This window comes from Mirounga leonina, unplaced genomic scaffold (genome assembly GCF_011800145.1).
Source record: "Mirounga leonina isolate KUSES-001 unplaced genomic scaffold, KU_Mleo_1.0 Mir_129, whole genome shotgun sequence".
NCBI lineage: Eukaryota > Metazoa > Chordata > Mammalia > Carnivora > Phocidae > Mirounga > Mirounga leonina.
This window is the reverse complement of record NW_023270323.1, coordinates 71,773,654-71,787,639: the sequence shown is the minus strand read 5'-3', so window position 1 is coordinate 71,787,639 and position 13,986 is coordinate 71,773,654. Positions and strand designations below refer to the sequence as shown.

Below are 13,986 nucleotides of genomic sequence, written 5' to 3'. Positions count from 1 at the left end.
TGAAAGTGAATAAATTTACTTGAAGCCTCACTTTAACGTGGGCTTGAGATTTTTCTTTGATTTGAGATTTTAATGACAGTAAGAGTCAAGAGTCGATAACTGGCCCTGCACCAAGTATACACTAAAACCCCTCTACCTTGGGGCGCCTGGTGGCTCAGCCAGTTACGCGTCTGCCTTCAGCGCAGGTCATGATCCCGGGGTCCTGGGATTCATTAAGCCCCCGAGTCAGGCTCCCTGCTCAGCGTGGAGCCTGCTTCTCCCTCTCCCTTTGCCCCTACCCCGCTCATGCTCTCGCTCTCAAATCAATAAATAAAACCTTAAAAAAAATTAACAAAACACCTCTATCCTAGGAAGGTGGGTATGTTGCCCCATGACACAGCTAAGTAGGAAACTTGTAAACAAGGTTTTCATTTCCTACCACTTAGGACTCTCAAAATAATCACCTTATTACTTTTTGGATCGCATACATAGAAAACCCAGTCCTGTCCAGGAAAATACTTGGAAAGCCCCATAAAAGCACCTAGAATGAGAATTTTCGTCAGCTTCAGAAAGTGGGGTGCTCACAGGATGAGTGGCATTCATCGTCCTACATAGAGCCTACAGAACTGACCTCATGAGGAGGTATGAAAAGCAGATGAGTACCTATGTTGCTTTTTGAAATGGTCATCCTGGGGCTACTAAGAATGCAAAATGGGAGACTGAAAAATATTTCCGTGGAATTAGAAGCATCTACTTATTCTCCTCTAGGTGTTCTATCCAAAAGCCAACAGCAAATTTACAAGATGCTACTTACAAGTAGTTGCAAATATTTGATTTTTAAAAAAAGGTCATAAGCAGAACTTAATCATGTGATACAGAGCAGCACAAAATGTTGGTTAGAAGCCCAGACTCAGGTCTGAAATAGGCACTGGAGCTCAACAGCTGCGTGACCCTGGACAGGAGCCCTCCTCTTGGTGACTTTGTTTCCTCACTTGGACCCACTTCCCAGGACTGTTGTGAGGATTACAGGAGCTAGTACACAGAGCAGTGTGATAACACAATGCCTGGAATACAGTACGTGTAAAGAGAAGTATGGTCTTGCCCTGGGACAAGGCAAGACTGTGGTCTAGCTCCTGGGAGGTAATCTCTAAGTCTCTGGGATGTCGTGTCTGACAGGTGTTTCTGTTTGCCTGGGGGTCTTGGGTCAAGCTAAATCATCTCACAGTATGATCTAGGTTGGAAGATCTGGGCCATGGGGTAGCCTGACCTTCGGAGGGGCTGGGGACTGAGATTAGACACTATGTCTCCATGATGGAGCCCCAACAAAAACTTTGGATATCAAGGCTTATGTGAGCTTCCCTGGTTGGCAATTAGCCATATGTATTGCCGGACATCAGGGGCAGGAAAATAATGCTCTCCGTGACTCCACAGGAAAAGGCCAACTGGAAGCTCCATGTTTGGAACTTTCTTGGACTCTGGCCAATGTGCCTGTTCACTTGGCTGATTTTAATGTGTGTCCCTCAGCTGTAATAAACCATAACCACAAATTTTAAAGCTTTCAGTGAGTTCTGTGAGTCCTTCTAGAGAATTATCAAAACTAAGGGTGGGCTTGGGGACCCCAAATTCGCAAATGGTATCAGAAGTAAGGGCAGTCCTGTCGACCATCTCCCTCAACATCAGCCATACAAACCCAGACACACACCCACACATACAGCACCTTCATATACACGGTCTCATCCGTTTCTTGTAATAAGCCTGAAGAATGGAGTTAAAAGATGGAGAACCAAGGCTTGTTGAGTAACTTACCAAGCTTGCTCAGACAGATAACCTCGGAGCTAGGACCCAGAAACAAATCTTCCAACTACAAAGTCCCACGCTCTTTTGCCACTAGACCAGACTGTCTTTCACGATATAGCCATCTGAATATACAAACAATGCTCGACGGAAGCTTCACAGAGGCATTATTAAGTAAAATGCTTTACCATCTGATGTAATCTCTCCTTCTTCCATGCTATCAGACATTACAACTTCCTCCTCGGTGTCTTCTTCAAAAGAGGAAAGGTCACTGGTATGGACAGAGCTAACTGTGATGTCTGTAAGTCCATCCACATCAGAATCTATCAAAGAGCAATCTTCAAGAAGGAAATAAAACACGAAGATCAATCATGTTGTTACAAGAACATATTCAGCACCCAACTCCTAAATTACATTTATAATTTTCTGCATTAAGTACATGTCAAAGATCTTCAACTGTAGAAATAAAAATCTCTCAAAAAAAAAAGAAAAGAAAAAAAAGAAAGAGAAATCTCTCATTTGTAACCAGCATCAAGGTAGAGCTGTTCCAAGAAAATACAAAGGCAAACTAGTATTCTGTAAAAATAACTACTAATATATGATGTAAATGACATACACAAAAGCAAATGTTAAGAAAGTATAATATTTACGAATATTTTAAAGATTAGGATATACAACTATGAATTAAGTTGCTTGGAATAATGTATGTGCATAAATTACAAGTTAAATTATAAGGTTTAGAGCTTCTGTCTTCATTTACTTTGTGAGTTGGTACATCGGCATAGAAAATATACAAATGTTTATTCTTCATTTTTTAGCAAAGGGGATATGAATTTTCAGGCTTTTGAAACACAAGTATCAAATAAAGCTATTAAAATTTGAAGGCAAATTTCACCCCCCTCCCCGACACTTTAATGTGCAAACAGTTGAAGATTTTTGTGAGTTTTTATATACCTTCTTTTGTCCCTTCAATGCTTTTAGCTTTATTACTGTTCTTTTCTGAAGGGAGTTTTGAACATTCTACTTCTTTTTCCTTTGCTTGCTTTTCCTCTTTCACTTTTTGTAGGTCCTCACTCCTTTTTGAGTGATCAAATTTCTTTTCGGTCTTTTCCTTCTTTTCTTTCTTCCTTTCTCCTTTGTCATTGCTCTCTGGCTTCTTTTCACCTTTGTCTGTTGATTTGTTTTTTTGGTCACTGCTTTCCTGTTGCACATCTTTATTTAGCAGAATTGAACTATTGCTCTCTTTTGTGTGGCTTTTAATTTCTTCAACTGGACAAGGGAGATCAGTAAATTCTTCAGACTTAGGGGCTGTCTCCTGTCCTTCCCCTGCAGAGTCAGGTGTAGATTTTTCTTTATCGGCTATGTCCTCTGAAGTTCTCTCTTTTTCAGTACTAGTGTCAATGCTTGGCTGAGAAGGGAGTTTTTTGGACGCTCTCTCACTGGTCTTGGCATTTGACGTTTCTGTCGAAGCCCTGGCCGCACTGGCTTCTTGGTTAAGAGAAGTTATGGTTTCCAAGATTGACATGGCATCATTGGCTACATTAGCGCCGGGTCCAGGAGCTGGGACACCTTCGAGGGAAAGATAAGTGTTAGAAAAAATTTATGCAGGGGCGCCTTGGTGGCTCAGTCGGTTGAGTGGCTGACTCTTGATTTTGGCTCAGGTCATGATCTCAGGGTCCTGGGAATGAGCCCCATGTGGGGCTCTGCACTCGGCGGGAAGTCTGCTTAAGGATTCTCTCCCTCTCCCTCTGCCCCTCCCTGTGCTTGTGCATGTACATGCGCTCTCTCTCTACAATAAATAAATCTTAAGGGAAAAAAAAAGAAAAAGAAAGAAAAAATGTATGCAGAAGGTAAGCCCCTCTGCTGAATTAAGCCCCTGTCATCTTTACAAGACACATATGCTGTACAGGCCATTCATATTCCTTTAGACTTTTGGATACCAGTACTAATACCTAGCACATTCTAAATTCTCTACTGTTCTAATACTGAATCATAGGAAGGCCACCATGCAAATCTGAGAATAGTCTAATTCTCTTTAGTTAATTATTCTCTCTACTGAAACACACACACACGCTTAATACATTAGTAAAATGTCTATTACTTTGCATTAATCTAAAAAAGAAATGCTCTATCAGTTGAGAAAAATAGGTGATATTTAAAATAAATATAATGTCACTAGAGTAGCCATGGAGGGAGATGTTTTAAGGAACTACACATCCCTAACTTGATACTCGGTTCAAGAAGCAAAGCAATGGGACTGACCAAGAGGAAAAGCAAGGCACCTTGTGTAATGAGGGAAGAGTCTGGTTTCTCGTCCTCGGGGGCTGTGCTGCTACTTGCTTCCTCTTTGTGATTTAGTGTGGCCAAAAACTCATGCACAGCTTTCTCCACTTGAGGTCTGAATGTGTGGTTGATCTTTGGATCCACAACCTGAGAAATAATTCGGTCAATACCAGACTCCAACATTCCTGATCTGAAACACAAGATAATTTTTACAGAAAGGTAAAAAACAATTTTGTATGACTTGCATTAATTACTTTTAGGTAAAACTGTATCTACTACGTATATGTTCAACCTTAATTTGCTCCAATCCACATCTCAGTATATGGAAAGAACAGGCGGTGGGAAATACACTACCACCCTACGACAAAGTCAGTATACTTTGTATCACTGGTATCACTAGTGGAAATACTAAAGCAGACAAAACAAAAACCAAAACACCCTTAAAACTGGACACAATACACTATCCAGAGCCCACACTTACAGGTGATGCCTACCTTACTCCAACCCTGGCAGGGCATATGGGAAGAAATGTTCACTAAAGCTGAGTTCTGGGTATAAAATAAACCTATGGACTCTACAACTTACTGTATGGAAAGAGTGGAATGAAGAGTGATTAGATATGTTTAAGATAATCTGGAGATGCTTCACAAAGAAGACATTTGCACTGAGCCTTGATTTCCACAGAAGCAAAGAGGAAGAAAGAGCTTAGAGAAATATACACAAGAGACAGAGGAGCAAAGGGGGCAACAAAGTCTGAAATGTGCAGAAAATCACAAAAGTGTGAGTAAAATACGAGGACAAGGATTTATTTAAGAAATGTACCTAAAACTTGTTTCTTCCTAAAACAAAACACAATAGACCACCTGAGGAGCCAAAGTTCCCAGGACAGCGCTGCAAGAGCCCGGTGCTAGTTCCTTCCAGCTTCTAGGCCTCACGCTCTCTCTGCAGAATGGGGGAGGTGTTTCTCCTTTTACATTACAATGCTATTTTTGAATGCAGCTCAGTCTGGAGTAGAGGATAGATTTGATTTCCATTTCCTGAGGCACCTTGCAGCCTTGTGATACTATAATTCTTCTTATGTGGGCCATAGAGAAAAATGAGTCAACACCACACAAAGTAGGTAACCTGCTTTTTAAAGTTCTAAGATAAAAAAAAAAACAAAACAAAAAACCCCACAAATCCTGCAAACATTGTTACATCTTAGAGGTGCCTTCAAAATGTAGCAGGTGGAAAAGAAAAGGACAAGCAATCTTAAAAATGTTTTAAGGCACAATGCAAAGGCATTAGATAAAAAATAAAACCCACCCACCCTAAAATTACTGCTGCAGCCTCTTCCTCTGCCTATATTCCGGGTCCTCATCTACTTCAGTCTAGTCTCCCACCGAGGTCAGCTCTGATCTGAAAGTGGAGGACGGTCCTACGACCACACTGATCCTTGTGGGCTTACTCGAGTGTGGTGTGGTCACAGCTGCCTCACCAGAGGGAGAAGCCACAGCCCTGTATCCATCCAAAGGTAAGGCCAAAATGCCAGCAGGTGGTATTTTCCTGATTAAAGCTACTTCCTCATCTTCCTTTTAAATTGTTCAGTTAAGATCATTATTTAGAGCTATCTAGCATTTTAGACTCTGTTGTTCAAATGATTGCATAAAAAGAATACTACTGAGTCAGAATATCAATGATTAAGCTCAACAATTCGAAACTGCTGATATTAGCCAGTTTTTGTTCTATAAAAATGGCAATTGTGTAGATGGTTCAAGCTAGTGGTCAAATGAATATTTCTCAATGTCTGTATGAAAAACTGTTTGAAATTGTATTTATAGGGGCAAGTCCCTCCCTACAACAGTAGTTAGACACAACTCTTTCTTTAAGAAAGCCTGAAAACGTTATAATCAGTAACATATAACTTTACTAATGGAATAAGAGAATATTTTATTTAAAAATAACATAGCTACAAGAAAATTTACAAATGTCCCAAGAAGAGCAATGACTAAGTTATCCAACTTTAGAACAAGTTTCCCCTGTTCTAAAATGTCTCTAGAAGCCAGTCCCCATCCCCCATAACTGCTAGTAATCACGAGAACCCCTTACTGATGGGGTACAGCAACCCATCACCAAACAAGATTCTGTGAGAATGTCTTATATTGGTCCCTAAGAATTGGAAGGGCTTGATTTTACAGGGGCAAGAAAAGAATAACTGCCAACTGCTTCCATCTTTCTAGGTTGCTTGGTAATGAGGAGTACTCTGTAGAAGCAGAAGTAGGTGGTGTGCTCTTGACATTGTCAGTAGGCTTCCCCCACCCCCAATCCGCATCTTTTGATCTCTCCTGAGCTCTTTTACAGGTTCCTCAAATATCCTCTAAAATGTAGACAACAAAGTGATTGTTAAATTTCCCTCCTCTATTCTGCGGTGCCCGAGCCCGCAGGCTCCTGGTTTCTAGTATTACCTGGGGCTAAATGTCTTTGAGTCAGAGTGGGAAGTTCTGCCTGTGGGGCTTCCCGCATGTAGAACTATCAATGGAGTATGCACACTATTAGGCTTGCGAGGTTCCTACAGGACAAGAGGGTATGAAAAGGTGGCAGGTAGAAGATGGATTTGTTTAATGGTTTAAAAGTCACATTTCATTCTAAAAGATGAGCTTGAACGTAAATATTTGTCAAGAGAGGAAGATTAGGCACTCTTTAAATAGCTTAGTTGCCCCTTCAGTGGGAATGGTGAAGCAGAGATATAGGGTCCAGGTCTTCTTGTCTTGGCAAATATTTATATTCAAGAACAAGACAGTATTGTAAATCTGTTTTGGGAACACTTTTTTTTTTTTTTTTTTTTTGGTCCCTCTAAACATTCCTGCTCTTCTCATTCTCTTTATCTTATGTTCACCCAAAAGTGGCTCTGACAGGTCCAAACACACTTTTTTTAGCCATATCATCACTAAAAAGCAGTTAAAAGTCACAGTAAAGTGCAAAAAAAGGGGGGGGGACTGTATTAGAAGATACAAGACACAGCCTCAAATCAGAGGCAATTATTTTAATTGCAATGATCTAGAATGTCTTTTTATTTGTCAAAGAGGAATAAAAAAGCCTGATCTTTCAGGGTCAAGAAAATAGTTGTGAATGAACGGTATAGGATATTCTGGCACTTACCATCTATTAATATTCTACCCTAGGGTTTTTTTTGTTTTTTTTTTTAAGTCACCTTGTCATTCTCTTCCTTCAGGTAGTTCCCCAGGTCTACAGGAGAAATCAGACTGCTAAAACTTATGGGGAAAGGTGAAGTGATTAGAGCCCACTCTAAAATGACACTGCATCACGTATGAAGCGGCCAACCAAACTAGATAAAACAACATCAGACTTCCATGTAACGTCCCTGCCTATCACTGAGTAGACGGACATCGTCAAGCTGGCCTAGGGGCCCTGTGCTTCTGAGACTTACTTGAGCACTTGCTGCCTAATGTTGTTTCTTAGCTGGTTCTTATTGAGGTGGGGACTCCATGTATGAGTTGCCAAGTGGTTCGCAACAAAGTTGTCAACCCTTTGCCTCAGGTTCTGGTAGGCAGGCTAGAGAGGAAAAAAAAACAACAAATGTTAAAAATCTTCAATGTTATACAATATCAATATTTATAGCCTCAGGAATTTGAGTATCTTTAAAGTATCAATGTGTTTTAGATTACAGATTCAATGTGGCAACTAAGTTTCTCAGCTTATGACCACGCTGCTTCAGGGAAAACAGGCATTCAAATACTGCTTATTTTGTCTAAGACAAGATGTTTGGAGATGGGAGGAACACAAAGAAGAAAGACATACCTCTTATTTGTAGACAAAGGACTAGAAAGTAAGACACAAATAAATATCAGTGTAAGGTGATTTGGAGGAAAGAGGGAGAGAAGCAGAGGAAGAAGTCTTTGTTGATAACGTGGCATTTGAGTTGGAACTTCAAGGTTCCAACTCAATTGGAAACGTGGGCCTTGCACACACAGCCCACAACAGAAGCAAGGAGCAACTGGATGAGAAAATGTGGGGTCAGGAGCATTTGGGGGCATCCAATTTGTTTGGGTAAGAGATTATAAAAAAGCAGAGATATGAGGTCAGAGACAGCTTGGGGCTGGGGGTTGGAGGGCTTTGGGTACCTGTATAAGAAGTCTGGGTTTATGGGGTTGAGAACAGGAACCCACTGCACATGAGCAGAGTGATATGTGATAGTTGAGTTTTCTGATGATTAATCTTCTGACAGTGAGACAGTAAAGAGACACAAAATATACTTAGGAAACCATGCAGTAACTCCAGTGATGAAGGTCTGTACCGAGGTGGTAGAAATGGGCTGAAAGGCACGGAACCAAGAGAAGTCACAGAGGGGCAACACTAGACCTGGGCATTAAATTTGATGTAAGGTAGCAGTTCTCAAATGGGAGTGATTTTGCCCTCCACTCCCACCCCAGGGGACATTAGATGATGTCTGGAGTCATAGTTGGTTGTCACGACTCAGGGAGCTGCTATTGGCATTTTGTGGGTAGAGGGTAGCGATGCTGCTGAATATCCGAGAGTGCAGGGGGGAGCCCAGAACAACAAAGAACTACCCAGCCTAAAATGTCAACAGTGCTGAGGCTGAGAACCCCTAAGGTAAGGGAAGCAGGAGAGAGGACACAGACTACGCCACTTCTTAAAAGGACACTGCCTAGAAGGAATGTTGGACCACTCCAGGAGGACCGCACACTCCATTCCTAAAGGCTGCCCCCCCAACTCATGTTCTTTGTGTCTTTCATGTGGCTTTTAATGTAGAGGTGTTTGGGCATCCCTGAATGACTTCCAGCAACACTGTACAGCTTCATCTTCTGCCATTTGCTGCTGCTCTCTTTACCCTTCAGAGCTCATTTTCCAGAGGAGATTAATTCTCCTGCCTTTCAATCTTCTGTCCTTACCATTCCCTCTGTTCTCCATTTGGCAAACTTCTCACCTTCGGAGCTCAAGGGTGAGCTCTGTGATGTTATCCCGACACCCACAGTAGGCTCCCCTGGCTTTCCCCCATGTTCCTTCTATATATACCACCTTTCCAACAATTCTTGCATACTGTATTTGGGGGGGGGGCATTTATCTCTCCATTGAGTGGGAAGCCTGCTCCTTCCACTCCCTTAATCTTACCTTTCACACAGCTTTTCACACTGGTTGGCAGATACGCAATTAAAAAGCAGTTGTTATATGAGATGGCTAGATAACTATCTCCAGCACAGATGATAAGGTTTCATCCCTTTGTGATGTCTGCTCATCCCTCCCAATTTCCAGACTTTTGCCGATACCTATTTTCTATCCTACAAGAGACACTTAAGATCATTTCTCACCCTGCCCCATTCATCCAAAATCAATGTGAACTAAAACTAATTCTTTCCCCCCAGTGACTCTAAAATATAATTCTTCTCCCCAGTATCCCCAAATCTCAGAACCACCGGGCTCAAACATCACAGTGTATTTAGCCCTCTAGTTGCTCCACAGCAAGCTCCAATTTGAACGACAAAAGGTAAATTCTGTCACCACATTCTCCTTCCAGTGAAAAGCGTAGTGACTCCAGCAGTATTTTGGATTCCAATGTTCCTCTCAGAAGCTCTCTCTTTCTCTTTTCTTCTTTTGCAATGCTCTGGGCAAAAGCCTTGGGAGTCATCCTTGACTCTTTGGTTTCTCTTTCACCCCAGCTTCACACCTCTGGCAAATTCTGTCAGCATTAGCATTAAAATATACTTGGAATCTGGCCAGTCCCACCCTCTTCACTGCTACCACTCTGGTCCAAGGCACTCCTCAATCTCTCGTCTACACATTTGTCATGGATCTCCCTGCTTCTACTCCTGACCAACTAAAGTCTATTTTTCATAGAGCAGTTAGGGTAAATCTTCCAAAATTAGGGTGATCATATAATTTATTATCTAAACCACATCAGGACTGAAGAGGACACTACTAATAATTACCTAAAGCCAACCCATCTAACATGGAAGTTGGATCATGTCCTTAGGCTCAAAACCTGCCCGTGGCTTCTCCGCTCCAGTAAAACCGCAACTCTTACAATGGCTTCCAAGGCCTGTCAGATCTGTGAAGGGAGGGCAGGAGGGCCACTCCTATCTTACCTTCTATCACTTTCCCCCCTCACCAGGTTCTGCCTCAGGCCTTCCACACTGGCTGTGGTCTCTGCTTAGAACGCTCAGCCCCATATAGCTAGACGGCTTCTGCAGTTCCTTAAGGGACGGCTCAAGTATCATCTTACTGAAATGTTTCCCGAACAACTTATTGAAAACAAATCAGCAACCCTTTCCATCCTCACCCTGCTTTATTTCTTCCATAGAACCTATTACACATTATTTCCTGTCTGTTTCTCTCTCCTGGGATGCAAGCTCCCCAACAGCAAGGATGTTTCATTCACTGCTGTATCCTGGCACCTAACACAATGCCTGGTACATAATAAATATTTGTTGGGTGAATAAATTTATATGCTGTCTTTGATATTCCTTTCAAATCTAAAAAGAAAAAGAAAGGCAATAATCACAGTGACCAGGAGCCATTTGTAACTGAGAAAGTATCCAAAAATTGGCCTTTATTACCTGGGGAGAAAGGTGTCACATTTATTTGGTTGGTGAGCGCCCTGCCTGGGACAGAATGATGGGCCTCTCTTGATCTTCCCTCTCATTACTCTCCAGTGTGACCTCAGAGCAAAAGAGTCAGAACAGCTTTGTAACCTCTCGGCTTGCTCCAGGGATCTGGTAACTAGTAATCTAAGCAGAGGAGCCTCAGCATCAGTTAGGGATGTCCAAGGTTCCAGTTCTTTGGGTAGGAGGGCTGATTTGGTCTACTATGGTCAGATCCCTCTCTTGGTTGGTTAAGGACCATCAGTGATCCCAGGATAGTTCGGAGGGTTTTATGGTCTTTGGGAGTGGCGGCAGACTTTGGTACTTCTCATCTTGCTTTAAACACACTGGGCTGGATGACAGTTTTGCTCTTGGAAAGCACCTGACAGGTATCAAATGTCTTGACTCTTAAATATGCATGTGACTGACACTCCAGTTACTGCTAACCTTACATAGTATATACTGCAGATTAGAGTTGGACACAAAGCAGGTCAGTCTTCAGGGTTCAATGATCAAAAGCATCATACCACAAGTGGTCTCAATTATAAGGTGTTCTTACAGCTGAGACTCAACAGTTGCATTAAAGTGATGCTCCTCTGCGTTAGGGGATCTTATGTCTACTCTGGCCCACTCATCACATTGGGAGGATGTTAAGCTCATACCAAAGAAAACCTTGGCTTCTGTATTTTTTTTTTGAGACTTTCAAACTTAAGTCTTTTTTTTTTTTTTAATAAGAAAAGGGAGTATAAAATGCTATAAAATAAGAAAAAATATTTTAAATTAAATTAAAATCTACATAATTGTTTATAAAGCTAAGGAAGAGGAAGAGGGAGACAGTCATGGGGGAGAAGCAAGATAACCAGAAACAGTAGGCACAGAGGTAGAAAGACAAAGAGAAAAAGAGAGGGGGGCAGGCATCAGGAGTGAAGAAAGAGAGAAAGGACATGAGGGGTGAGGAAAGAATTTCCACCATACCCAGGCATCCTCTTCTGCCAGGGGAGGGGTATCATTTCAGTTCTACTCTTCTCTAGTTTCAAACGTTAAAACAAGGGACTTTATTCTGTGGCCGCTGAACTCCTTGAAACTATGTATTAGGTTGAGCCACAAATTGCCTATAGGCGACCATTTCTGAATTACAAAACTGTATTTTAATATGTATATGTGCATTTTTCTTGGGAGAAGGTCCTAGCTTCATTAGATTGTCAAGGCAACTGTGCTTCCTTCCTTCCCCCCAGTAAAGGTCTTCAGACTCCACTTTGAGAGGATCTGGCAGGGACAGTACCGACACACAACAATAACATTTAGTGGGGAAGAAAAAGCTGAGCCTTAGCTATTGTATCACCTCCATCAGCATATTTAATTTTCCAATGTGGGTACACAAGGATAACATACAGATCTGTAAGTTTGTGAGAACAGCAAAGTGAGATCTCTACTTGCTGGATACAAATAACCAGCTTTATTTGGGTAACATCTACCTGGACTTGTCTAATCAACCATCGAAAAAAAAAAGGGGGGGGGGAATTAGGGATTATTTTCAAAATGATGGCTGTGCATATTCCCTATAACAAAGTGAGAAAACTATACACTGCCTAGGTAGAAGAACATACCCAAGTATACTGAATTCTCTGTGGTGTAAAAACCCCAACACTGTGAACAGGTGCATTCTACTCCTGGCCTACAAGGTGGACCAGAGTCCTTATAAGAGAAGATGTCCCCAGATTGTCCAGAGGCTTTTCCCAGAGGAGACAACAGAACTGTGTGCAGTTCTCATCAAATCCTGATGAACTTTGAGTCACAAGGAAGAATCTGCGGAAGCTGCAAACACCCCTTTCTCAAAGAAATGAGGTTCCTCAAAAAAAGTTGAATGTGCTGAGAAAACCCTCACTCCATCAAAACTCCAATCTGATGGACCCAACCAGATATAAGCCCAAACCCCCAATTTTCCAATTGTTTCCTTCAAGAATTTCCAGAATTCCAGACTCTGTTTTCCATCCGCCTCACTGATTGCTCTTTCCTGGTGTCCTCTGCTCATTCTTTGCAGAACCAGCTAAGCGTACCCAATCCTGCTACCAGCCCTTCCACTCTGACATTTGGTACAAAATCCTTCCCCTTCCAGCCCCGAACTCTTTCCATACAAGGAAGCACTTTGCTGACCTTTCCCCCCTTCCCATTATTCTCCAGAACTCACTCTTCTTTCCTGTCCTTTTTCCCCTTCAATACCCGCTGTCACCTCTCGTCCACCTTTCACCCTATCTCCAGCCCCTTGTCACTTCAGAGAAGTGACTTGACCTACCCTACCTTCATCAGGCAGTCACTGGTGGAAACAAGAGTCCCTATCTCCCTAAAGCACCTTTTCGCTGTCTAGGTCTGCCTCCTTACCGTTGCAACCCCCCCCCCGCCCCCCCCAGTGCCCAGCAAGGCACAGTGCAAATAAGTTGATTCATGATCACTTAAATTTTTTTCCCAAAGACAAAGACAGGACTCTTACCGCCCAGAAACCTTCAAGAGAGGACGCAAAAATAACTTGGATACAAAGTGAGCCGCGAAAACAAAAATTATCCGAGATGAAAGCCCTGTTCGCGTTAGTGTTTCAAACGAGTCTCCCTGGGAACAATGACTTAACGTTGCTCACCACGATATTCCACGCGCATAAGCAGTGCCTGCACGTAGTAGGCGATTAACACCAGTCGGTTAAACGCACGAAGGAGCGGCGAATGAATGAAAGCACCGCGCCTTGCACAGCGCCCGGTGCCTCGCAGCCGCTCCAAGCGGAAACGGCGGCAGGCGAAGCCGCAGAGAGGCGCGCTCAGGGGAGCCCCGGCTGGGGAAGGCAAAGCGCAGTCTGCCGACGGGCCAGGGCGGCAGAGTGCCCGACAGGACGGCCCTCGGGGTCTTCCCCTTCCCCCGCAGCCCCCGCGCCCCGAACCTTGGTGTCCACGTCGGCCAGGCAGTCCCTGCGGAACTGGTCGAAGAGCCCCTGGCTCTTGAGGTGGTTCACGATCATGGCCACGAGCTGCGGGTCTCCGGCGCCGGCCCCCGCGCCGCCCGCCGCCCCCGCGCCAGCCCCGGGGCCCGGCGGCGGCGGCGGCGGCTGCGGCTGCGGCGGGGGAGGTGGCGGCGCCGGAGGCGGCGGCTGCGGCTGCGGGTTGGTGGCCATGGAGGCCTGGGCCAGGGAAGGCGCGGGCCCGGCGGGCGGGCGGGCGCTCCTGGGAGGCGGCGGCTGCAGCGGTCCCGCCGCCCGAGGGAAGCCGACGGGATGTTGTTACGGAACCAGCGGACCCGGAGCAACCCCGGAAGTGAAAGGGAACCAGGGGAAGAGAGGAAAAGGCGGTGA

At 43.7% G+C, this 13,986-nt stretch overlaps 1 protein-coding gene across 1 annotated transcript in view; it reads right to left on the bottom strand.

Moving 5' to 3' along the window:
• The window catches only part of BOD1L1 (biorientation of chromosomes in cell division 1 like 1), a 53,169-nt gene extending 39,257 nt beyond the window's left edge, over positions 1-13,912 (bottom strand). Inside the window, exons 1-5 of the mRNA XM_035005292.1 lie at positions 13,579-13,912; positions 7,484-7,608; positions 4,056-4,246; positions 2,728-3,342; positions 1,962-2,111 (exon numbers count right to left, since the gene is read on the bottom strand). Coding sequence (XP_034861183.1) covers positions 1,962-2,111; positions 2,728-3,342; positions 4,056-4,246; positions 7,484-7,608; positions 13,579-13,809 — 1,312 coding nt within the window. The 5' untranslated portion in view covers positions 13,810-13,912. The remainder of the gene's footprint in view (positions 1-1,961; positions 2,112-2,727; positions 3,343-4,055; positions 4,247-7,483; positions 7,609-13,578) is intronic.
• Positions 13,913-13,986: the final 74 nt, after the last annotated feature.